Here is a 26059-nt window from a genome sequence, read left to right on the forward strand (position 1 = left end):
ATTTGTGACACTGCTGTTGTAACTCCATTGGTTTTAGCCTCTGGGACTAGGTTTTGGGTTTATTTGGGTGTGGCATGTTCTCAGGCAAGTATTGCTTGCAGGCAGTGAAGGACACAGCACCCTCTGCCTTATTGTAGGGGAAAAGCTGGTGAAGGAGAGTCCAATTTTGGCAGCTGACAGGCAAGAGCATGACTGTGATTTTCTGGTGCAGGACCTTGTACTTGGCCAATGGATGCGAGAACTTCAAAGCCCAGTGAGTTATGTCCCTTCTCTACCCAAAATCTTGCATCTGGGAACAGCCAGACTTTTGCATCTTATCTGCCTTTAAATCCCAAAAGACTTCCATGTGTTTTTAAGTTTTAAGATTGAAAACGGAAAGGAGGACCAATGATTTGCATTTTTGGGTGAGCTTGAGCAAAAACCTATTGTTGGTGACTCTGTGGGGAGAGGTTTGCTTCTATCCTGGTGATTCCTCACCCTAAAAGGGATATATCCTCATCTATCTGCTTCAAGGGGATGCTGTTGAGCTTAATTCCTGAGTATCAGTGAATGTTTGAAAGGGAGCTATTTTTTCCCACCAAAAGCTCTTTCCTGATGTTGCCATATTTTTCAGCTTTTCTCCTGATGGTGAGTGAAAATTATCCCAGAGTTTATACCTGCACTACCTGAACTTCAACTCGCAATGTTGGCTATGTCCACATGCAAATCGTGTTGCACCAAGAACCTTCCAGCCTCTTTGGAAATGAGGGAATTGAGTTATTTAAAGCAATTGGGCCCCTGCTTTGTGCTGTGTAATGATACTTTACAGTTAAGAGCATTTAAAACTTTGGGGCCAAGTTCTGCAGTTCCCCGCTGCCCAGAGCTGCCTTTGATTCCAGCGAGAGTTTTGTACAAGTGAAAACGTCATAATTGAGCCCTTAATCAGCATTTCTTTTACTGCTGGGGCTTGAATGCTCTTGAAAAGAGGCTCCACATACAATTGAAGCTATACTTATGGCTAAATGGTGTAGAAATTATGAATATAGATGAAATACTTGATGTACGATTTTTGTCGCCGCGCACAGAAAATATGCGATATTTAGGGCAACATTTTTATCCGTCTTTTCTGGCACAATTTCTACCTGTTCATCACTGCCATTACAATTCCGTGGCAGGAATTAGCTGTGCGTGTGACTCGGGGATGTTGAAGGTTGTTGTCTGAGAGCTGGCAGCTGCTCAGTTTGATCCAGGCAGCTCTGGGGAGCTTGGTGTAGAGAGCAGGGGAGAGGAAGAGGAGGAGGAGGAGGAGGAGGAGGAAGGGTCACGACAAAGGAGATGGAAGGGAAAGAGAGGGGGTGACAGCAAGAGGCTGGAAGGTTTATTTCTTAATAAGCTTGTCTCTGGATTTTGGGGGGGGGAATCTCTTTGAGGACATGTATGTCAAAACTACTGGGGAAGTGCAGGCTGGCAGTGTTTGGGGTGTCTGAAGTGCAGCAAGCAAATGGCAAACACAGGCTGGGTATTTTGGGAAGGGGGTAATTGGAAGCTGATTTAGGATCTGCTAGCTTGGTGCTTTAGGTGTACCCCGTGATGCCACGAGTGCAGCAGCGGTACCTTGGGAATGAAGCTGATCTCCCAGCCATCGAAGGGGAAGGAGAAGGGCTCCCACTGCACCTCTGCTGTCGTCTCTGTGATGGTCTTGAACTTCAGCCCCTGCGGCGTGGCGAGGTCTGGAAGGGAGCAGGGGTAGGGGGTGGTGAGCAGAGTGGGATGGGTGCTGCCAGTCCCCACCCTGCTCCCTGTGGGTATTTTGTTATCAGGGCAACAAAAATGGGGAACCTTTTGGTAGCTGTTAGCAAAGTTCCTTTGTCCCCCCTCCGGGTGGGTTGGATGGAAAAGGGGGAAATGCCTGGGCTGCTGGACACTGAAGCATCCCACAACACTATCGTGTGAACAGAGTGGATGACGGGATTGCAAAGGGGTTTTGCAAAGGTCTGGATAGTTTCTGTTTTCCCCCTGCCCTCTTGTATCCTTACTTAGTTTCCTAGGATCCTTTCTGGAGATTGCCATTACGGCTTGATACTCTTGTTTTCCTCTGTGCATTGCAGTCCTGGTGAGGACTGTGTAACTCCTGATGCACAGCAGCATCCCCTCTTGCTGCACTATTGCCCCCCATGTTCTGGGGGCTTCAATCAAGCACTGAAATTTTTTTTTGGTTTTCAGATATTCAGATTTTCATCTAGACTCTTTCTGAAGAGGGTGGACACATTTCCCCCTTTCCTGTAACCCCGTACAGCCATAAATAGGGATAAAAATATCCCCAGTTTTGTTTTTTTGTTTTTGGTGGGTTTTTTTTTAAGACTCGAGTTTCTGCTGCTAGAAGGCTTTTATGGAAAATGTGAGCCAGCGTGAGTGTCCCCTCTGGATACACGGGTACCCAGCGACAAGTGCAGTAGGATACTTACTGGTCATCACCCTGGAGGTAACAGGGGTGCTCAAGACATCGCTGATGACTGCGTAGATGCTGACATTGTAGGCAACGCCAGGCTCCAGATCCGTGATGGTGATGCTGCTCCAGTCCCCAGGCACCCGCTGCTGGAGCTGGGTGCCCCCTGGCACCGCTGGCTGGTACGACACCACGTACTCGGTGGTTGCCCCGGCGCTGTCCCACGCCAGCTCCACGGAGCTGTCGCTGATCCCTGTCACTCGCAGGTTTTCAGGAGGAGCCACTGGTGGGAAGGGCAGAGAGAGAGGAGAGCGTCAGGCTGTGCGTGGCTTATCCTTGCACGCGGCTGTGTGGGAGGGTGTGTGGGTCTGCTGGTGGGACACAGGCTCTGGGCTGGGGGTTACGTGCTCTCTGTGGGTGTATGAACAGCTACAGCAAGGTAAAGGCTCAGGAGAACCTGACTGCAGCTGCAGTTGCACCAGGGGTTTAGCCCCCATTTTGGGATGAACCTGGCTTTTTGCTTGCCTCCCAGACATTTAACTGTCCCGTCTCTGGAGACAGAGACAACAGGGAGGCACTCAAACCGTGGGGCCTGAGTGTGTCCTACGTGATGTGCTCCGCTGGGTATGGGTTTCTCCCAGGCTTCGTGGCGCTCCTACGGGACTCTGGGCGCCTTGAAACCCTCCGCTTGTACACTCATGCCTGGCTCTCCCCGTGCATGCCCCCACTACCTGCTGAGCAGTCCTGCCCTTCGTAGCCTTCCTCGCAGACGCAGAGCCCGTCCCTGCAGACCCCGCGGCCGCTGCAGGCGTTGGGGCAGTGCAGCCACCCGCAGTCCTCGCCGGCGAAGCCCTCCTGGCACACACACGTGCCGTTCACGCAGTACCCCCGCCCCGAGCAGTCGCGGGGGCACCGCAGCTGCGAACAGTCCTCGCCGGCGAAACCCTCCTCACAGACACACTCTCCGTCCACGCAGAGCCCGCGGGAGCCGCAGCCGGCGGGGCAGCGGAGCTGGGAGCAGTCCTCGCCCCCGTAGTCGTTGTCGCAGATGCACTGGCCCTCCAGGCACACGCCGCGGCTGGAGCAGCCCCGCGGGCAGAGCGGCTCGGAGCAGTTGCTGCCCGCCCAGCCCTCCATGCACACGCAGCTGCACGACTCCAGGCTGAAGTTCCCGTGGCCGCTGCACTGCGGGATGTAATCCAGCTGCCCTGCAAGGATGCAGGACCGAGGGTCAGAGCCCACCGCGGGGGAGGTGGAGAAAGGTCAGTGCTGGTCTCAGGTCAGCCCTTCGATGGGCGGGGGAAGGGAGGGGAGGTGTGAGGCAAGCAGGGAAGGCAAGTCCTTCCTTTATTTGAGCACGCCCAACTCTGGGAGCTGGTGGCTGCAGGGCCGGAAGGGGCAGAATTGGTGATACAGGGTCGTGGTGGGGTTTGGGTAGATCTCCAGGAGGTTATATTTCCCTAGGGAGCAGTGGCTTCCATAACTACGGCTGCCATCAGCCTTGTTGCAATGCGAGTGCTCCCTTTGGTCTCTCTTCAACTCAGCACTCAGTTGATAGGAACATCCCTAATCCTCTTCCTGGAAAAAAAAGCCTTCCCTGGCCAAACCCTCTGTGCCAGCCATGGCTCCTCTGGTCTCATCTCCACTTTTTTACAGGCAAGAGATCCTGGTCTGCTCACTCTCTCTCCCACGAGAAGCAGATATGTGCCCAAAGACATGATCTTCATCCCTATCCTGGTGAGCCTGGTTGAGACAGAGCTGTTGGCTTTGCACAAAGTGTCAGGGGTTTGGGCATGCTGGGGTTGTGGGAAAGCAGGGAAGCCACATGGCCACCATGGCCACCACCGCTAATGTCCCCTCTTCACCTGGCAGCCTTGTACGGGATGCTCTGGAGTGAGGAGGGATGCATGGGGACCAAGGCACCAGTCACTGATATTGCCAATGCTCCCCTGTATTCCCCCCAAACAGGGACCAATTGCTCCAGCTTAGGGTTTGTCCCAACCAGGCTAATTTTTCCTTGCTGATTTTTGTCGCTTTTCTTCCTTATGTGAACTGAGTAAGAACAGTGATTCCTCCAACCCCTGGGAAACCTCTGCATCAGGAAGAACCCCAAGCCCCAGGACTCTTTGTCCCCCATATAAATTTTCCATCCTAGCTGACTCATCCGAGCAGCTCCCCCTATGTGGGGTGAGCAGATGCACTTTTATAAGGGGCTCAGTTGCATGCTGTGCCAGACAGACCCCTTTGGGTTACTTTGCAGGACAATTCCCATCCAAACTGCAAGTACTGGGAATGCCAATCAGGATCTGCTCAGATCTCAGCCTCTAGTTAAGTTATCAAGAGGAGAGAGGATGCTTGTAAGTAAGTGTGCTGGAGGAAAGAGGCTTTCCTCGGGGAAATGCCTCAGGCAGTGGGGTAGGGATCCTGATCTCCTTCGAAGTGCAGTGAATTGAAAGCAACTCCAGTAAAAATAAATGAAATTACTCCAGTTTTAGCTCGGCTAGGCTAGCTCGGCGCATCTGCGATGGGAGTGGAGACTCCACTGAGCAATGAATGTTTAATGGGACTGTCTGCGTGTTTGCAAGTAACCCAAATAGGCCCATCAGAGTTTCAAATGAATTCAGGAAAAACAGGTTTTCCCCATAGCATTTCCTACATGATTTTAACCCTCGCTTTGCACACACCAGTGTTTTCTGTTTTAATTGTTAATGCAGCTGCTGACTTTCACGTTGAGGGGAGATGTGAGCTGAACCCAGAGCTGGGAATGCATTGACTTCCACTGGCTGTGCTGGAGATTCCAGCCCCAGCCACCCTGCTGCATGGTCATTCTGGTTTCTCCCTCCCCGACCCACACACCCTTGGTCCAACTCTGTTAACCTGAGTGTGGGTTGCACCCATTTCATCTTAGTGTGTTCTACACATAGAGGAATTGGGGTACCACCAGAAAGTCACACTAATAGCTGCAAAACTTAAAACAACCAGTAGGCACTGGGGGGAAAAGGGTTACTTTAAATTTCTCTTCCTCCCTGTTGTTCTTGGTGTGAGAAGCAGTTTCCCCCGGAAAGATGCCCTGTGTGTTTGTCCCTTTTGGTGTTTTCTTCCCTGCAAGGAGCCCTGGTGTGGCAGGGATGTGTAGGGCTGTGCTGCATTTGGGATGGATGGCCTTAGGGACAGCCCCTCTTCCTCAAGACATAAGGAAAACTATCGGTTTGCTGGCTCCTGTGCCATTGAAATGCAGCTTCTAGCCCAAACCTTCCCTAACCCATCTCATTTCAGCTCCATGCCTGCTTCCCTGGCTCTGAAGGGCAGCTTAGGTAAAACAAGGGGATGTCTTTGACTCTAATGGGGGCTCTTGGAGAGCTTCACAAAAGCACGTATTTTTATTCAGATGAAATATCCTGTTGATGGGTTTACGCCTTCTTTATAGGTTTTGTTTGCATCTTTCATGGCAGGAGGAGCTCTTCTCTGTATTTTTTATTCCTTTTTTTTTTAAACTCAGCTTTTCAGATGCAATCACTCCTCCTACAGAGAAGATGAAGGGGTTTATTGCCAGCTCCCATGGTGCTGCCTTCAGCCCAGGGACAGCTTAGGAGAGCAGCAGCTCTGTCTCTGCTCCCTGTCCCACGAGCAGTGGCTGATGTCTAACAGCGTCTGAGGGACTGCAGGGTTGGGAAATCCCTCTGCTCCCACCTCTGCAGTTTTATCCATCATGGGACTTTAACTTTGGCTGTTATGCAGCGAGCGGGGCATCCCAACTCAAGTGACCAAATCCCTCCCGGGGGTTCTCCTGCCCTAGAGGACCTGAGCCAAGCTTTTCCACTAAAGCAGAGCCCCATCATGGGTGAACCTCCGTCACCACTCTGAGTGGCACCACCAGGTTTTGTATTTCTCTCTCCTGCCTCTTGCTCGAGCCCTCAGTCCCCAGCAAGAGCGAACAGGATGTCGTTACTACCTGTGGCTGCATTTTCTTGGCAGCAATTGGAGGTGCATTGGTCCCGGAGGATGGAGACCTCCCTCTCCAGCATCTCAATCCTGCTCAGCAGCTCCTGCAGGGACGGGAGGGAGGTGGAGCACTTGCAGGCCTGCTTGGGCATGTTTATCCTGTGGGTGAAGGTGACCTGGCTCTCGCTGTCGGAGGTCTGCTCCGTGTACTCCGCCAGCCGGTCGTCTTCTGAACTCACCTCCTCGCCCGAAGACTTGAACATGGATGAGCAGCAGCTGTCCAGCGGGATGTTGATGTTGTAGATGTGGTGGAAGACCATGGGCTGCTCTTTGATGGGTGGGCTGCAGTTGGCAAGGCCACCCGCCTCATCCACCGCTGTCCTCTCGGCCGGCTCCGTTGTCGCCTCCAGCCGGCACTCAAAAGGCTTGAGGACAGTGCCCAGCAGGAGCAAGTTGAAGCTGATGAGCACGTTCCTCAGGACTGGGTTTTCACTATCAGTCCCCATTTTCCCGGGAGAGGAAACAGCCTTCTAAGCCAGCCTTGGTCAGCTGAGAGCGGGGAGGACCTGGGGACACAGAAGGAAAAGAGCAAGGTTGGTGTTAGCCCTGAAACTCTGCTCAGCACAGGGAGGCAAGTCCTTCTGGGCAGTTGTCCAGACACGTGGGGCTCATTCGACCCCCACGCAGTCCTGCTGGCTTTGGTGGAGCCTAAACAACCCATGGCTGGGGGGGGAGACCCTGTCATAGCCCTTGAACAGTGACAAAGACAGATTCTTGTTGCTATTACTTTTTGATTCAGGAAACAGTTAATCTGGTACTAACGAAGCACCAAATACTCTGCTCGAGGCCACTCACCATGTCTGACTTTGCCGTTATCTGCCAGTGCCATAATCTCCAGCAATTGCCATTCCTTACTTCTAATGGCTCTCCTGATCTGTAGCTCCTCTCTGGCTCCCCAGGGAACAGCCCTGCCTTCTCCCTTCCCCTGCTGCTGAATGACAATATTTGTTTCCTGATTTCTCTCCTACAATACCACGCTACTCCAGAAAACATCACTATTCAGCCACCTCACAGCATTTGCAGGGTTATCATCCCATATTACTGCAATGTTTCTGCTGCACTTTTCTTCTTGGCTCCCTGCTTAATACCTGCTTCTCGTGATCAGGCACTTGGGACTCCTTGGGTAGGCTCTCTTTTTTTTTCCTAGTTTTAGGAAAAGCAAGAAAAATGGAAATAACTCTGCAGTGGAGTGGCTCTGGTAGAAGACAGCGAGAAGGAGGGCACTGGACATGACAGTGGGAAGGAGTGAGAGGGGTGGGATCAGTGCTCCGTAAGTGGCAGCTCAGGGCTGCACACTCTTGACTGACTCCCTCAAATCCTCCTCTGCCCTCTGGGCTCTCCGGTGGCTCCTGGGTGGCCCTGGCTGACCCACGGAGAGACTTCTTGTCCCTGCGTAATAGGGTGGCTGTGACAGAGAATGGCACAGGGACTAATTAGCACCGGCTGCCTCTGATTGACTCGTTCCAAGCTGACTACCCACTCCTTGGCCTCTCACTCGGCTTTTTGTGTGTGCTCGCACTGGAAGTAATTGTGGCCATAAGCCAGCTGTGCCGAGCCGGGCCAGAGCTTCAAAGCAAGACTCTTTGCAGCATTACAGGAACAGCTTAGACATGGGGAAATGAAATCCTTCCCCTCTCCGCTCTTCGGATCCAGCCTGGCTCAACAGAGACGCCAGAGCCTGTCTGCGAGCACAACTGCATGGGGGGAGAAGGGTCCTGTGTGGATGCAGGAAGGAGGGAGTGGGGGATAGGCCGGTAAATAAAGCAGAGCTGAGCAGATACACGGCGGAGATCGCTCGTTAATGACAGCGATCGGCTTGGGTAGTTAACGACTCTGTAACCCATAGAGTGAAAGCCATTCATTTTCTGGTAGGAGCTGGCAGGCTCATCGATCCGAGTCTCCTTATCCGTACATCCATCACAGCTGCCCAGCTCTCGACTCTGAGAGGCAAATCCCGGCACCCCCCTCCAGTCCCTCGGACAGGGCGTGAAGCTGTGGGAAAGGTGGCATCCCTGTGGCATGATGCTAGGGAGCTTTCTCTTTTTTATTATTGTTAGAAAAAGGATCAGGGAATGGACAAGGAAAAAAAAAAAAGGAAAGAAAAAGTAATCCTGCATTGATTGGGTGCTGGATCAGGCTTAGTGCTGCTGGTCAGGCTCTTTGTTGTGAAATAGTGGAAAGTCACCTCGGTTTGGGGTGACTCCGGCTCAAACCAGGTCCTGCAGGAATCCAGGTCCAGGAATCCACAGGTCCTGCAGGGCAGGTGGATGCTCCTTGGTGTCCTTCAGCCCGGAGCAGACCATTTGAGCCATACATCCCTATTAATCCTCAACTTCCTCCTGGAGGCTTGGGCTGACAGCTCTGAAGCCCTGCTGAATTTGTGGATGCATTCCCAGGGTCTGTCATCTCCATTCCCTGTCTGGTCCTGCTCATCTCCTGCTCCTCCTGTCAATGATTTGCTTTTCCCCGAAGGAGCCATCATGCTGAGCTCAGCCAAGGTGGGTTAGTGCAGGGGGTTGGCTGGCAGAGCTCCTGAGGAGCTGTGTGCACGCTCTGACAGCTCAGGACTTGTCTGCCTGGGAAGAGAAGTTGCATGAACAGTCCTCCTTTGGGTTCCTCGTTTCCATGTGCTCCTGGAGCTTCCCAGTCCGGCTCACGCTGCAGTGACAGAACCATTAGAAACCCTTGACTGAGTGAATAGATCCAGGACTATATATTTTTTCCCTCCTCATATGATGAATAGAAGCCAATTTCTGTGGTCGTTTCAACCCAGGATAGGACGGTTGACCTCGGGTTGCCTCTGGCACAGCACAAGCTTCTGGCTACTGCTTTATTTTACCAGAACTGGTTACACTTGGTTTGCTTTGCTTTATTTTTTTTTTCCCCTCCAGTCCCCCAGAAACATGGGTGTTTGAATTAAAGTTCAAATTAAAGAGTTATTACAGTTAATTATGAAGTTTGGCAGGCACTGAGCTCTCAGCTCCAAAGCATTTCAACTTTGGGGAGCTGTGAAAGAATCAATCTGCTGCAGTTTCTGTGTGGTGCTCAATAAAAACCACAGACAATATAAAACTGAGGAAAATATTTGAGTGTTTTGCCAAACACATTCCACAGCAAAGCGCTCCCTTTCCCTCCCCAGTGGCCTCCCTCCATCCAGGATTTGTGTCTAATGGGCCAGCGAAGGAAGAAATAGAAAAACCCTATTAAGTCCACAGTGCATCCACGCTAATTATATATTTTCAGCTATTTTTACATTTTGCTGATGGGCTGTATCTGTGTGAGCAGCTCAGTGCTGGGAATGCAAAAGGGAACCTGTGTGTGGTGATGCTTGGAGCAGCTGTGCTGAGAAAGTCATTAATGGTGTGGCAGCAGTCTGGGGGGGCAAAATCCCCCCAAAATGCAGCACTGTGTCCCCCAGCAGCATCTGCAGCCCCCTTTTTATTACTTAGCAATATGAACGTAGCAAATGCAAACTGTGCCCCAGGGGCTGCTGCAGGATGGGTGCAGAGACATCAGATCTGCACAGTGGGATCATGGCAGTGGTGTTATCTCTGGCATTTTTGTGGGGAAAATGTAATTTTTGGATGGTCCAACAATATTTCTATTTTCATGCCAGTTTTGGTCAATTGCTTTGGTTAAAAAGAAAAAAAAAAAAAGAAAGAAGCCCAGTTCTGCTTGGGAAGATGCTTGAAAAATTAAAACATTTGTTTCTTCAGCCAGATATTGTGTATTAAAATGTCTTTGAAGTTACTAAAGATGTGAAAATGAAGTGAACATTTTGTTTTGGGTGAGAAACCTTTTAATCTACCCAGAGCACACAGAGATGTATGTGTATATATACCTATTTATATGCATTTATTGCATTACCTTTTCCTGAACACCAGATAAACCCCAAGCCCTACTTTTTGATGCAGATGACAGACTGGACAATCAGATCTATCTGGAGTTCAGCCCTGCTCTCACCCTTGATGCTGACCAACAAACCATCAAGATGTGGAGTTTGCTGCCCAATTCCTCGGCACAGCAGGAGCAGGCAGGTATTTGCTAACACCCAGCAGTCCCTGAGCCGTGCCCAGGCTGGCTGATTGGAGCTGTGATGTGTTCCCTGTCGGAGCTCAGCTGGCAGGAGCCAGACCTCTGTGATGGATTTGCTCCCGCTGCTGCTAATGGTGGGAGCGAGCCCAGGGTACGGTGGTGCGGGAAGCCCCCCAAGCGTATTATTTGGACTTCTCACTTGAAAAGTGTGTTGGAGGTTTCCCATATTCCAAAAAAAAAAAAAACCCTGATGGATGGTTTTCAAGGCTCCCAGAACCACCCCGGAGGTACCCAAGTGCTCAGTGCAGATGATGCCTGCTCCATGTTAGGGTGAGATGCAGCTCGTGCCGCTTTCCTCCTGGGCTCATGGGGAAGGAAATTCAGCTCCATGGTGTCCCTGGTTGGCTTCCCAGCCACACACTTTCCATTCCGAGGTGATCAGACAGCTGGGTAGCTGAAGTGGATTGCATTGCAAGCTCTGAAGCCCAACTCTGGAGTTTTTTAGGATCTCCAAAAAGAGGCTGCAGTACTCGCTGGTTTAGGGGCAACTCACAGCTCCCGTCCCTCAGCCTCGTTATTAGATCAATGTTGAAATGGCTCCTGCGTGCCACGGTCCTCCAGCCATGGCAGGTGAGGATGTGCCCACGGGGAAGCACGTGTTGTCAAGCACTGGCACCCAGGGAAGTGGGGAGTCCCCATCCCTGGAGGGATTTAAAAAATATGTAGATGTGGCACCTTGGGGCCATGGAACATGGTAGTGCTGGGGGAATGGTTAGACCTCGATCTTTGAGGTCTTTTCCAACCTGAATGATTCTAGGATTCTCTGGTGCATGCCTTGCTTTTGCTTTGCTTTGTGATTCAGCAAGAAACTCTTGTGATTTTTCCTGTCTCACTGGAAAGAATTTGCTTTGCATCAGCTGCTAATGGAGAAATAGCGGAAATAATTGGGTCAGCTCCTCAGCAGCTTGAAACTGCTGCAAATTTGGTGTCACGAGACTGGTCTGCACCAGTAGGACCCTCCTGAGCAGATGTAGAGATGCAGCGTGTCCTGCAGACCCCTCCTGCAGCTTTCTGAGGGGATAAAGCACTGGCTCCCAGTTATTACTGATCTACTGATGTGTAGTTTATCTGTTTGAAAAGATTTTCATTGCAGTAGTTCCCTTGGCTTCGTGGCAGAGCAAAGGTCTTTGCTATGTGCAAGCAAACAGAGCCCTCTCCCCAATCAACTCCTTCTGCACCCTCTGCTTAATTGCAATCCTTATCGCTGCTCTAAACACAGCCTGTTGCAGGATTTTGGGGGAATTAAAGGAGATGGAATGCTTAGAGGAGCAAAGCATCCCCCATGACACTGGTTACTTGAAGGCCAGACCCTGTGGACTCATGGGGCCAGAGCTGAGGACCAACAGGGATACCTGCACCATGCTGGAGAAACAACTGAGTCATTCCATGCTGTCACCAAGCAGCCTTTGGAGAGGGAATGATTTTCACCCTGCTGACTGATTACATGTTTAAGGATGAAATACTCTGTTGCTTTTACCAGTGTTCCCTAACTATATGCGGAGGAAGAAATCTATAGTTCCCCCAACTGACTGCGAATGCTGCCAGCTTAATAACTCACACAAGCCTCTGTCGTTGCAGCCTACGTTCTGTCTTGCTTTCATTACATATTCTTTTATTGCATTGCCATGGAATGTATCAATAGCCTCTATAAACTCCCACAGGAAAGCAGGCAGCAGCTTAGCACAAAGGTTTTGAGGGAATCTCCTTTCATTTTCCCATTAACAGGTAAAGCCTGGATCTGGCGTGTCTTGCTTCATGTCACCTCATTCAGCTGCTGCCTCCCGCCCACTCCCCTGTAAAATCTGGCAATCACTGGGTTAAGTCTCATATTAGCAAGGGTGCCAGCTCTAATCTGAGCCCACTCCAGCATTTTACTGAGCAAATTGTGGTGCTGACTGTCTGCATTTATATATATATTTGCAGGTACGTTATCAGCTCCCCCTTCAAAGCAACTGTGCTCAACCACACATCACAAAAACCCATGTGCTTAGTGCAAAATTCACTCACGTGATGGGCTTGCAAAGGTGGGCACCTAATTTTGCACTGAAAGCCAAGGTAGACACCTGATTTCGTAATGAAAGCCATGAGCAGTGAGCTTGGGCATGGCCTGGCTGCTGCCTGCACCTCTTTGGCCCCAGTGCTCTGTGGGCAATGCTGGGATGCAGCTCATGTTCAGACACTTGCCTCCATCCTCTAATGCCAATTTAAAGGCCCACGGTGTTCAGTGTTCTGGAGGAGGGTGTCCTGCTCCCTTCTGGGTCCATATGTGACACCCTGGTCTGGTGATGCCTGAACTCCCAGCTCCTGACGGCGGTTTCTGGCTACTAAAACTGAGCTGTTCTGTCCCTCCTTATGTGATTTGAGTTGTGGCAGGTGAGTATTTGGTAGCCTGGCCCCTTAAGCACTAAGAGTTGATATCTGTTGGAGGTGGCCTCGGCTGCCCTGCTGCCAGGACAGCCTCGTCCTCCGGGAGCCCCTGCCCGTGAAAAGTCATCACATTGTGCACTTCACACCATATATTTATTCATACTCAGCTATGAAATAAATCCCCCCTCAGCAGGCCTGCATGTTACAGAAGGGTTTATTTCATCCTTACATGGTGTCTCTGGGAGTTAGAGCAGTTTTACCAGGGAGAGCTGGGGGCAGAGGCTGGGATATCTCCTGCTTCTGCTCTCACTGGCAACCCCATTTGCCACTAAGGATGCTCCTGGGCCATCGCTCCTCCCCTGTGCCTGGGGAGGGATTAAATTTCTAAAGAAATATTTTGGGATGGGGCCAGACCTTTCCAAGATGCTGCCCTTCAGTGCTAGAGCTCTGCACTGTGTTTCCAAGCCCCATGATGGCCACTTTCCCTGCCCTGGTGGCTCCCAGAGCTCCACCTGAGATGCTCAGGAGCTGTAAAGGAGAAATTAACTGTAATTATGGAGCATTGCAGGGCATAAATATCCTCTAAATCCTCTTTAATTACCTGGTAGCACTTAATTACATGGCAACTAGAATGTAAGCACAAAAATAAATATGATTTCAGTTTTATCTTCAGCAGGGGCACTGATAATTAATTTTGGAGGGTACCGTAGGACCTGCACGGTGTGGACTGTGCTAAAACAGTATTGCAGCAGTGCTGCTGCCCCGGATGGACAAACCTCCCTTCTTCTCCCTCCCCAACAGCCACGACTTTATCACACCTTCCCATTCCCCCCTCGGCATCATGCCTCTGTCTGTATGTCTGTCTAATCACAGGCAGGGACTTGTGGATGTCAGGGTAAGGCAGGACCGCTCAGTGCCATATCCACTGATCCTCCTGCCCGGAGAAAACCAGGCGTGAGAGCCTCCACGGTTCACTCATCCCACCCCAATCACGCTGTGACCCCACAGCCCGTAACCAGCCGGCAGGATCGGGATCACTCTCAGCCGTGGGCACGAGGCTTTTTCCCCCGTTTGCTCCCAGCACTCAGCCCAGGCACCGGCAGCAAGTCCTCACGCTCGTCTGGCTGGGGCTGGGCTGTCATGTTCCATTAGAGTCGGCGAGTCAACCCAGACCTCCTCGGGGCCGAGCCGAAGAGGATGCAAACAGCCCGGCCTGGGATGTTCCACCACCAAAATGCTGCCTCCCGTCGCCCCCAGCACACATGGAGCACAAGGCTTGATGAGGAGGAGGGAGGGTGCGATGAAGTGCAAAGTCACGTTGAAGAAATTGGATGCACCTTAACCTCTGTCACCCCGTATAATCACCCCGACCACGTTTAAATGGGTAACAGTGCTGTGGACCAGCAGAGGAAAATCACTGCTACTACCCTGGCTTTTTTTCCAACCATAATTAGTATATTGCAGCATTTTTGCCTGGGAACCCTGAGCAGAAGCGCCCAGGAACTCAGTTTGCTTTCTGTAAAAGCAGAACCAGCTGCTGAAGTCAAATGAGCACAATTTTTTTAACTCGCTTTCTGGTTTGCTGCGTCATTTATACCCTGACACAGAGTTAGGGGGGTGGAAAAGAATCGCTCATCTGGTGAGTTTTTGCATTAATTTTCCCCCCAGATGTGTAATTTTACACCACAGAGATGAAGCAGAGCTGATGTGATCAGGGTTGTGCGTGCTGTGACTTTCCTCCACCTGCTTTATAACCCCCCATACTGGAAACAAGTCAGATTTTCCTTCTTTTCTAATATAGTGCTCAAGCTAAACAGCACGTTACGGCTGATTTACACACATATGCAACCTGGCAGGTAGTAGCAGTGTTTGCGCTGTTTGAACCCTCCAATAATTGATATTTTCTACTTGCTTTACCATTGTTATTTCCCTGGAATATTCAGAGCAGCAGCAAATACTCGTGGAACAGATTTGAGGCTGGAGCAAAGCTGCCACGGTGGAGCTGGCTGTTGTTAGAGGGTGATTTTCCTTGGGCAAAGCTTGTCCCAGGTCACTTTTGGGGACCTGCAGTTGCTCCTGAAGAGGGGAACAGCCTTGGGTCAGTGACCTCAAGGAGCCTGCAAAGATTTTCTATCATGTCCCATTGAAAAGACATCCAAAGAGAGCATGAGGAAGCCAGAGCAGAGAAATGAATCGTAGTCCTGCTGCAGAGACTTCATTTGATAAATAATGTATATAGAGTTTGCAGTAATAACTGCTTTTTTCCAACCCCGGCAGCCGGGCTGGGTTTGACACATCCAGGATGTATTCCTCCTTCCAGGTGGTGAGACAGGCTCTGTTGTGTCAGATAGGTTAATCTGGGGCTTTTCTCATTGCTGATGAGCCACCTGTGTGTGTGTGGAGGCGGCGTTCCCGGGCACCGCAGGAGGAAAGAGATGCGCTGGGGGGGCAGGGTTTAGGAAATCTCCCGAGATTAACACATGCCACGGACATATGGAGGAGAGGGGACGTATAGCCCTGGGTCTGCACGTGGGTATCATCATTCCCCACACCAGGATGCTGCTCCCTGACCTGCCTGCCAGACCTGGTCCAGTCTGATGCTGGAGATGTGGCTTCCCCATCCCTGGACCAAGTCCCTCATCCCTTCCCAAAAATCTCTTTTTTTTGGCTTCAAGCATGCCTCCCAAAGAGCACATGGCATTGCCCACAGGTGAGCTTCCACAGGAAAGATGGGACCTTGGAAGTGACCAGCTAGATTACCCCTGGTTATCCCTGCAAGTGCTAAAGCATTTGGATTATCCTTTGCAATCCCACGCTGCTGTTACAACAGCCTGAAATATTCCCATCACTTTCCATTCCCAGTTTTCCATCCCTTTTGACCCTAACAGCCACCACAGTGGGGCAACCCAACCTCTTCTGACCTCTCCAGACATGGAGATGGTAAAATGGGAGCTGAAAGTGGGCCTCTTTAGGAAGCCAAAAAATGGGGAGAGAAATATCCTCCTGCCTCTGTCCATTTTTGGGCTCCTGAAGAAGGGCGAGGGGGGATAGGGGAGGAGAGAGGAGGACTGTGACCACCCCTGAGCCTTGGAGACCCTGGTGACTCAAAGATCTCCTAACCTGTCCAGCCCCAGGTAACGAGAGGGGCTCACAGGTGTAGGACAGAGCTGGTCTGGGCTTTTAGGATGGGGATCCTGCCCAATAAGTCATGCTGGGCTGGGTGCAGGCAGTCCAAATCCCAAATTTCCTTAGGTTATGCTTTCCTGCCAGCTGGGATAGCCTCCATGGGCACGTCTGGGGCTGAGGGAACTGGCTGGGTGCCTGCACAGACCCGCCAGTGCCACAAGAGGAATACAAAAGGGCTTTAATCAAAGCACACCAGAGATAACACTCCTCAGTCATTTTTATTGCAGGCCTCGAAGGCTTCGACTGGAACCATCTGGTTAAAAAGAGATTTGCTTCTGTTGGACTTCGGTGGAAAACCTGGGCTACCATGTCGGTGAAGGTAAGTGGGAAAACCCATCTCTCTCCCCGTTTTACACCCCTGTGGAAGAACTGGAAACAGCCTCAGTGCTTTTAATGCACGGATAAACAAGAAGGGAAAACAGCTCTAGTCAACGTGGGCTCGCACCAGCTGAAGATCTGAGTCAGGTTGGGGTTTTATTGCCCTATAATAGGCAAGTACCTCACCAAGGAGTGGATATAAATGTGTAACATAATTTCATTGAGCCTGGAGCCGGTGTGGGGTGTGGCAGCCTGGAAGCCAGCCCACTGCTTTGCCGTGTTTTTTAAGTGACAGCTTGGTTTTGCTCACTTTAGTTCTCCCACTAGTATTGTAAGTGTTGGGGTTAGCCAGTTCACAAGCAAGCACTTAAAATCAATTTTAAGGCTGTTTTTATGCTGAAGAACTGCATGGGGATGTAAGGCTCGGGATGAAGGAGACCCCTTCAGTCCTGTGACAGTGATCTGATATACCCCCTGTCATGAACGGGTCAATATTCATCTTTGAATTGACTCTCAGGATTGACTGCAGTGGTCCCCAGTGTCCCAGAAGGCTGGCTCAGCACCTCGTATTTCTGACTGACTTATAATTCCTAAGCCAAAATTAACCAGACTCACTGGTTAATTTTAAAGTTAAAACACACTTTCTTGCCCTGCCTTTGCTGCCCCCCTTCACTTCTGATCAAAGCTATAGATAAATAATGATAGATAACATGCAGTGGCTGTCTGAGCAGGGCTCGCTGAACTGAGAAACGAGATTGTTTGGGCAGCAATTGCAGCACTGTGGGAAGACAGGAAACAGCCAGAAATACTTGCAGAGTTGTAGAGCAGTGATTTGAAATTGAGGAATTACTGGCTGCATCTTATTCCTGCAGAAAGTGAGGAGCAAATGCCCCTTGATGCCTGCTGGGAGCAGGACAGTCCTGTCAAATTAGGCAAACTCACCCTGCTAATTAAGGTGGACTTGGACTGCTTCCCACACACCTGAAACAGAACAAATGGGAGAGTGTTCAGAGAGTTTTCATCCAGAGGGACCTGGACAAGGTGGAGGAGTGGGCCTGTGGGAACCTCATGAGGTCCAGCACGGTCAAGAGCAAGGTCCTGTGCCTGGGTTGGGGCAACCCCTGGTATCAACACAAGCTGGAGGAAGAACAGATAGAGAGCAGCCCTGAGAAGTAATTCTTGGAGGTACTGGAGGATGAAAGGCTGGACATGAGCTGACAATGTGTGTTCACAGCCCAGAGAGCCACTCCCACCCTGGGTGCATCACCAGCAGCGTGGACAGCACTCTCATGAGACCCCACCCCTGGAGTGCTGTGTCCATCCTCGGGGTCCTCAGCACAAGAAAGATGTGAACCTCTTGGACCAGGTCCAGAGGAGGCCATGAAGAAGCTCCAAGGGCTGGAGCACCTCTGCCATGGAAACAGGCTGAGGGAGCTGGGGGTGTTCAGCCTGGAGAAGAGAAGGCTTTGGGGAGACCTCAGAGCACCTTCTAGTACCTCATGGGGCTCAAGAGAGCTGGAGAGGAGCTTTGGACAAGGGACAGAGTGACAGGACAAGGGGGAATGGCTTCAAACTGCAAGAGCAATTTCCTGTGAAATGCTGAAATCACAGCCTAAGGAATACTACCACATCACAGCCTAAGGAATACTACCACAGGCCGGTGGAAGTTCACTTCTGTGCAGTGGTGCCAGTTTGATTTTCCACTCTAGACAGATATTTAGGAATCCAAAGTCCTCTTACTTCAGTGGGAATATCTATGTAGTACTTTTCTGCCCCAAAGTCCAAAATACTCTATTAAAATGCTCATGAGAAAGGAAAACAGAAGCCCAGTGAGAGACCCCCAGAAGTGTGCTTGGCTGGATGGGTGACAGGGACAACTCCACTGCCCAAACTGTGGAAAATAATTAATTGTACAGCCTGGGCTGAAATTTGTGTGGGTTCTCTTACTATCTTGGCTGGCCTTGCCCACACCTAATGTGGTGTTTGGCTGGTCTCTAGGAGATACAACTGAGCTGTGATGTCTCTGATATCTCATCTGCTTTTAGAAGTGCAGTAAGCGGAAAGAAATGTCCTTTCAACACAAGCCTTGGCTGGAAGATCAATAGCAGCTTCACATGTATTTTTGTCCAGTATTCAGTTTTGTAGGGTTTTGGGGGGGGGGGAAAAACCTGTTACTTTTTGTGCAGCACATGGACATGAGGAGGAGCTCCACTGTCAGGGCTCTGGGCTTTTATCACAAATTGCCTCCCCAACCCAAGCCACTGGGGCTAAAACCACATAACCAGGGGCAGGCAGTGAGCCAGGACTGCCTGTACTTATCCCAGACCTTCTCCTGCCCAAGGAGATGGACATCCTAAAGCCAGTTGGTGTTTAGCCTCTGGTATCCTGGTGTGCCTCACAGAGGGGCTTTCACTCATTACTGCTTGTGCAGTGTCACAAGATGTTCCAACAGAAGATTTTCTGATTGCAAGCCATTATAATAATTTTTGTATATGATTATGTTTCCTGGCAGGGGATCCAGTCTGCCAGGCACACGCCTGCTCTGGAGAAAACAAAAAAAACCAGTTATTTTGAAATTCCACCTTCTTCACCCTGGGCTTCTCCTTTCTGAAGCTGCTGCAGATGTGGCAGGTGAGATGGGTGACTGGAGGGGTGGTACCAGCCACAGCTAATTGGGCTGGTGGATCAACTCCTTTGAGCCCTCGTGGCTCTGCCCATTTCTGTGCTCATTTATTTTAGCTGAGATCAGGCCAGGAGTGGGGGGGGTTGTGGTAGAGGGTTTTATGATGCTCTGGACAGGCAGGAGATGTGGGTAAGAAGGAGAGAAAAAAAGGGAGCTGGGTGTTTTTGAGAGGAGCATCCCAAGTTTGATGTGGTGCACATGTGAAGTTGCCTTTGATACTGAGCAGAAGAAGTGCTCAGCAGTGCTACTTCTCTCTTGTTCCAGGGTGTGCATTAACATGCTGCTGACCTGCTGCCTTCCTGGGAGTCTTGGAGGAGGAAATGCATCAATCTGCTGTGACCTGGATCCTGTGCTCTGGAGTTCAGGTGTGCTGCTCGTGTTGATTTTCTGCCGTGTCTCATTTTCCACAATGCTGTGCCCTGTGCCCTCTTCTGTATCTCACATTTATACAAAATACCAGCATATATATATATGTGTTCCATTTTTCTGATGTGTGGTGGGCCCCTGGCCTACGTAAAGCTGGCATGGTAGAAGGGACATGGCAGTTAATCATAAGGAAAGTTCCATATTTGGAGAAGATTCAAGTATTGTCTTAAATCTTCGCACCCTGAGAAGAATGACATTTAAAATCCAACCTCCAGCCTTAAGCTCCTCACAGCTGCCTGTCAAGCTGCAACAGGGCTGTCCCCAGCTGGGATTGGTGGAAATACTGGAAACTTCTGCCCAGAGCAAATTAGGCAAACACAATCCTCATGGCCTGGGGCTTCTTCTGGGTGTTGTGCCTGGATTATTGCCCTGGGAAATGGTGAGTGTGGCTGTTAAAGCTGGAAGGGGGATCTTGTTCCAGCTAGAATCAGTGCATCTGGATGGGGAGAAACTCCTGGACACTGAGAACAGGGAACTGCTTCCCCTGAGCTGCCATGTTCCCTCTCCTGATTTAAAACCCAGTCAGCAGCTCAACAGAACTCTGTTTTTCCTTGCTGGATATCATGTTTTGCATCTTCACTACGCTGAAACCACAGGATTAATACTTCTGTACATGACTATAAACCTGATAGAGCCCCCACTGAAGCACCTGCCTTTCCAAGGAGCTTAAGTACTATTTTTTGAAAAGCACTCCAGTGACCTTTGGACTCCTGTGGAGCTCTTGAGTATGTGTGACCTGAGGCTTTGGTGGTAGGAATCCAATTCTGAAAAAGCCTGGAAACTGATCTATGGCTGTGTGAGATGCAGGAAGGCTATGGAGACACAGGAGAGATGATGGCTTGTTTTCTAGAAGGGCTTCAACATGGGTGCCCCCATGGTGGGTCCATCCATCCCGTAGCAGACATGGTCACGGTCTCTGCGGGCACTTTCCACCACAGGAAAGTGCAAATTCATGTTGAGCTAAGGTTAAATATAAGGGGTTTTGCTAGTTTGAAGAGCCCAAAATGTTGAAGTAAAAAGTGTTGATGCCGATGGGATCCATCCATCCCACACTTGTGGTGGCTCTGCTGTGTTCACACAGCTCCAGCTCTTGGCTTCAGGTCTGTAGTTCTGGTCTTGTTAGCACAGGATTTTCATACAACCATGGAATGGTTTGGCTTGGAAGGGACCTTAAAGCTCATCTAATCCAACCCCCTGCCATGGGCAGGGATACTTTCCACTAGATCAGGTTGCTCTAAGCCCCATTCACGCCTGACCTTGAATGTTTCCAGGGATGGAGCAGCCAGAGCTTCTCTGGGCCACCTGTGCCTCACCACCCTTATTGTAAAAAAAAAAAAAAGTCTTCCTTATATCTAATCAAAGTTGGGGTTTTTTTGGGGGGGAATAAGTGATGGAAACTTGCCTGCATTTCATGTCAGCCTTCCTTGGCATGTTAAAAATTATTTTTTTTATTTGCTGTGACAGCGGGAGCTTAAATCAAATCTTAAATAGCCACAAAAGTGTATTAGTTGTGGAAGTCCCTGCTTCCCGGGGCTGGGAGGCAGTACCATGGCTGCTGGAAGGGACCACCACATACTGCCAAATGCACAGAAAAATAGGACCTGAGACAAAGTAAGACACTGAGGGAGCAAATCTGCTCTGAGCAGCAGGTCTGTGAGCCCTGTGAGTGCTGTCAGTGGCAGTGGAGCATCCTGTGGGCACCGTTCCAGCTCCTGGCTCTGGTCCAGGTCTGCCTACTGGAGTAATGTGTTAGTTGGTGAAGGCAAATTGAGGCGTATCAAAACAGCTCACAAACTTGTATGTAGTTAAACTTTGTTTGGCTTTAGTTGAAAAATGGCCTTGAAGCCTGAATGTTTATTTTAAAGGAAATCTCTCAAGCCATGTTTCGGTATAACTTGGTTTCCTTGGTTTGCACGGAGGGGAGAGAGGAGAAATTACTTCAAAGCCAAATTCTGGTGGGTCTTGGTGCCCTGCTGCCAAAACTGGCTGGAGGGCTGACGCTCAGAAAGCAGAGTGACCTTTGCAGAGAGCCAGATGCTGCCTGTGAGCTGAGCTTGCCAGGGGAGAATAAATTACCAAATATACTGCTCTGGAGAGTGCGACGGAGCCTGCAAGGAGGCAGTGCCAGCACAAAAGCTGAGGGATGTGGGTGAGCATTTACAGTGTCGTGATCACAGCCTTATGCACCAGCTACCTGAGGCTTGGCATGGCCTTTTGGGTGCTTCCTTTGCTTCGTTTTTCTTTCCTCCCTAAAAACGAGGGAGGGAGATGGCATCAGTGGGAGCTCCCTCTCTGCTGTGGGAGGCAGATGCTGCTGCAGCTGCACACCCAGCATGAGTGTCTAGAGCTGTGCTTCCAACCTCCTGGGCTTTGCCATCTCCTCTCCCCTCAGTCCCAGTGTCCCCTGGGGGGACTCTGCGACAGAGTTGAGGCTAAGAATACCTTTTTCCTTTCTAATTTTATTTTTAGACCCAGCCCTGATGGTGCAACATCAGAGCTGCTGCCGCTGCCCGAAGGCTGACTCAGACTGGGCTGATGCCCAGGTGAAAGAGCTCATGACTCCACTCCTGGTGTTTGTCTGCCATGGGGAATGATGTCATGGCCCTGGGCTCATCAGCAGGCTTGGGAGAGGACACCCCCTTTCCTAGCTGTGCATAGGGTACATCCCGGTGGGGACAGGCGCTCTGCAGTCCCTGTGGATCACTCATTCTGCACTAGGTGGGGGAAAATCACATTCCCTGAAGGCAGGGGTGGCCAAGGGCAGCAAGGATGCCTTGACCGCACCAAAACCAGCTTCTGTGGTGTCTCCACTCGGCTCAGCCCCAGCACCTGCACCCCTGACCCCCCTACTCGGGGCTGTAGGGTGGTCATGCTGATGGTGGGAGGGTGTCAGGACCTTGCTGCAGCGTCTGTTCTATGCTCCTAAGTGAGGAGGCTGCCAAGGAGCATCCCTTGGAGGAAGGGGTGTGTGGGGGTGACTGGGGAGGCTGCTCAGATTAAATCTGACCGAGCAGCTCCAAGACAGAGATGTCAAACCCAGTAGCCAAGTGTCCCCCCCAACATGTGCCATCACACTGTCCCTTATGAGAAGACCTGCGAAGCTGCAGGACCTGGACAAGGCAGCCTGTTCTCTACAGGACTCCTCTCTGGATCAGAGAACCCCCTTTCTCTTCCTCCTCCAAGCCTTTAATCCTAAGGGCTGGTTTGACTCCCTTTTTTGTCAGGGATACCAGTAAATTTTTACCCATTTCTTACTGACTGGGTGTTTTATAAAAAAAGTTGTATCTCTCACTACTTGGACACCACAGCAATGGCTGTGAAAACCCTTCTGTTAGTTTGTCTGGGAAACCCTGGACTGGAAACTGTACATTTGGGTTCAGCCCAAAGCTGGGCCCCAGTGAGACCCACAAGCTCCTTGGCTGTGACATACCTGATTTCTATTCCAAACTAAATGACCATGGATGCCAAGACTGGAGAGTCCAACTCTCCAATCCTTATTTAAACTAAGAATTAAGAAGAAACCATAACTTTGGGAAATGTATCTTGAGTTATGTTTCCTGGCTTTTTTTACCCCCTTGAAAGCAATAGAGCTTAATAGAAAATGGCTTTCTTGCGGTTTTTTGTGGATCATGCTCTATGAAAGGGCAAGAATAATTCTCCCTGCCATAAGAAAACCTGCATTCAGTGGTTAAAACCACTATTAGAAAGAGCATCCTGAGCTATTAAATCCTGCAGGTTTCAGGGTAACTCCATTGGCTGCATTGCTATTGCATCTTGTAGGATTTTCCCACAGGGTACGTACAGTTTCTCAGGGAGCTTGGACCATGTATACCAACACTCAGGCATCTACAAAATCCAAAAGAACATAATTTCTTCTCCTACATGATGGGGATTTTGTCTCCCTTCAGCAGCAGGAGCTGGTCCCATTGCTGCAGACACTCCAGTGCCTCTGGGTCCCAGCACAGCACCTCACCCACAAGCCTTGCACCCAAGCACACAAACTTGCCCCTCCTGGGTTACCTCGAGCCTGGAGGGGCTTTGGCTGATGCCTGGAGGCTCTGAAGACAAAAGAATTGAGTGAAAAGCAGGTGGCAGAGAGCAATAGCAGAGTTCAGCCTTTACTCTGTGGGGTTTCCCTTAACTAGGAAGGGAAGTCCTGCTCCGAGTTTCTCTCTGGCAGCCAGCATCAGGTCAGCCTCACTTTTTCCCGCCCCCAGCCTTTGCTTTTGTTCTTTGTCTCTATCTTGCCATCCCTAAAGGGCAATCACAGCCACTCATGCACAGGCTGGGGGGAGCCCTCAGCCCTGGGTGTTGCTCAGTGTGGATGAGATTGCTGCAGCACTCACGGGCCAGCTGAGCAGAGAGCTCTGTGGGAAAGCAGGCTCCAAACAGCTTAAATGCTTTATCCCAGGGCGGGTGGACAAGGCATTGATCCCTTCTAGCTCTCTGTCCCGGTGCCTTCCCATGAACTACCATAGATTTTGCATATTTTTTTCCTCTGCTCTGGCTTCTTTCATGTTTTTCTCCTATATCAGGCAGTGTAAGCAGCTCTATTTCAAAATAACCAGCAAATATCCTGATCCCCTGAAATCCTTGTGAAAACTCCTGGTGCTCCCTGTACTAGAGATAAGGGACATCTTCCCTGTACAAACCTCCCAAGCAGTATGTGAAAGCCAGCTGTTATGGTTTCTCTTCGGGGCTCCATTGCCTTCCTCGATTTCTGTTGCATGACAGCGCTCACAAAGCTCCCAACTTGTTATTTATCAGGGCTGGAGCCTCTGGTGATGACAAAAATGGGAGGTTTTTCTGCAAACTTCCCCAGGCAGCCACAGCTGGTTAGTCAGTAAGGGCTCTGTGCACAAGTTCATCCTGAAGTCGAGCAGAGCTTCTCTTCCAATTTCCCTTCCTATCCTTCACCCTCGTCCTGTTTTCCCTCTGGGAGACCTGTTGTAGTGTATTTTTTTTTTTATTCCCCCTGTATCTAGGAGAGTTTGATTTGGCAACCATCCAGGAGAGAAAGGACTTGCAATTGCTTTGTCCTTTGGCGAGTTGGGTTATTGTGACTTCATGGTTTGCTGTTGGGAAAGCGATTAAGAGGAAAAAGTCCCACCTGTGACTGAAAATGGACTTCTCGTTATAAAAACATCCCTGGGTTATCTCTGAGGCTGGTGCAATCTCCTGCATTCTTCCTTTTCCATTTTTTTTCCCCACCTTTAGTATTTATTTTTTTTTTTAGCTCTTCTATTTATTTCCCAGGTCCTTTGCATTTGAAGGGTACTTCTTCTCCCCTTCTGCTTGGACACGTGCAGATGGTACTTTGAACCCCTTAAACCCTGTGTGCTGGAAACGCTTGGATACTTCCAGAGGCAGAATCCAAAGGTTTTGGAGAGCTCTGGGGTAAATGAGCTGAGAGGTGGCTGGTGCAGATGGGTTGGGGACCAGCAGAGCCAGAGACACTTAATATTTATGGGGTGTCCCCACTGGTTGGGATCCCCTTGATAAGGAAAGATCATGCCAACAGGCTGTCAAAGTAAGGAGGTGCCACATATCCACAGGTGAACTGAAGAAATTCTAACAAATGGCAGGAAAAATCGAGGGGGGGAGGTCAGAAAAGGGATGAGAAATCACAGGGTGATTGTTTCTGTAAACACATGGCTGAGCGTTGGCAAATAAAAAGGCTGATGTAAAAAAACCTTAGTACCTTTCTCAGACTAGGGCTTAAATAGCATTACAGGGATTTGGTGGGATGCACTTGTCCTGTAGGTGAGCAAGGGGCTGGGAACAGGCAACTTCACTGTGAACAGCTTAAAAGGGGTGAAACTGGTGGGACAGACCTCATGTGAGTTAGAAGGAGCAGGTGGGTGAATGTGAGGGACTCCTAAAACCCAGAGTACCTCCAGCTTGGTGGTAAATGGCATCTTAAACTCCACCATCAAGGGATACAGCAGGACAGGGCCGTTCAGTTCCCTGGGTGTGTTAGTGCAACACCTCCTTTCTAATGGTGATGAGAGCTACTGGAAAAGCTGCTCTTTTGGGCTTGATTTGGGCTAATAGAGCAGAACTGGGTGAAAAGAGTGGAGGGTAATTTCAGGGAGTAAGTAATGAAATAGCAGAGCCCAGAATGCCACGAGAAAGGCAGTGAGAACAGCAGAGTAAGGATAATGGGCTGCAAAAATCTCAGGGAATCAGTAGGTAGCACCTCTAGGGAAGGTAATCCAAGGGCTTGAGGAGCGCAGGGGAGTTGGCAATTACTTCAAGTGACTGCATTAGGGGCACCACAACAACCCATCTGGATGCACAGGAAAAAGAGGAAGATGATACAGAGACCCAGTGGACCTCAGACACAAAGAAGAGCTGCAGAAAAGGGGACCTGATGCCAGAGACATGGAAACAGGGACAGCGGAGCAGTGGCTGCACAGCTACGAGTTGGAGATGCAAAGGTGTGGAACAAGCTCCAGCGGGTTGTCCATTTTAAGGGTGGGCAAAACCCTTTTGTAAATGCATAGGAAGGAGGGGGGCTGAGGAAAGCCCCAGCAGGTTGCTTAAATGAAGGAGGA

General features: G+C 50.3%; 1 protein-coding gene and 1 long non-coding RNA gene across 2 annotated transcripts in view; one reads left to right on the top strand and one right to left on the bottom strand.

The window, feature by feature from the left end:
- TNR (tenascin R) overlaps positions 1 to 26059 on the bottom strand; it is a 74692-nt gene that overhangs the window by 25769 nt on the left and 22864 nt on the right. Inside the window, exons 2-5 of the mRNA XM_027740631.2 lie at positions 6378 to 6933; positions 3157 to 3633; positions 2445 to 2708; positions 1594 to 1709 (exon numbers count right to left, since the gene is read on the bottom strand). Of these exons, the coding sequence (XP_027596432.2) occupies positions 1594 to 1709; positions 2445 to 2708; positions 3157 to 3633; positions 6378 to 6873 (1353 nt within the window). The 5' untranslated portion in view covers positions 6874 to 6933. The remainder of the gene's footprint in view (positions 1 to 1593; positions 1710 to 2444; positions 2709 to 3156; positions 3634 to 6377; positions 6934 to 26059) is intronic.
- Positions 16305 to 19608, top strand: LOC120323746. The gene is made up of 3 exons (XR_005564554.1): positions 16305 to 16394; positions 18906 to 19024; positions 19341 to 19608. It is a non-coding gene; the product is annotated as an uncharacterized LOC120323746 (long non-coding RNA).

This window comes from Pipra filicauda, unplaced genomic scaffold (genome assembly GCF_003945595.2).
Source record: "Pipra filicauda isolate LSUMZ 115617 unplaced genomic scaffold, ASM394559v2 scaffold114_size2234877_pilon, whole genome shotgun sequence".
Lineage (NCBI taxonomy): Eukaryota > Metazoa > Chordata > Aves > Passeriformes > Pipridae > Pipra > Pipra filicauda.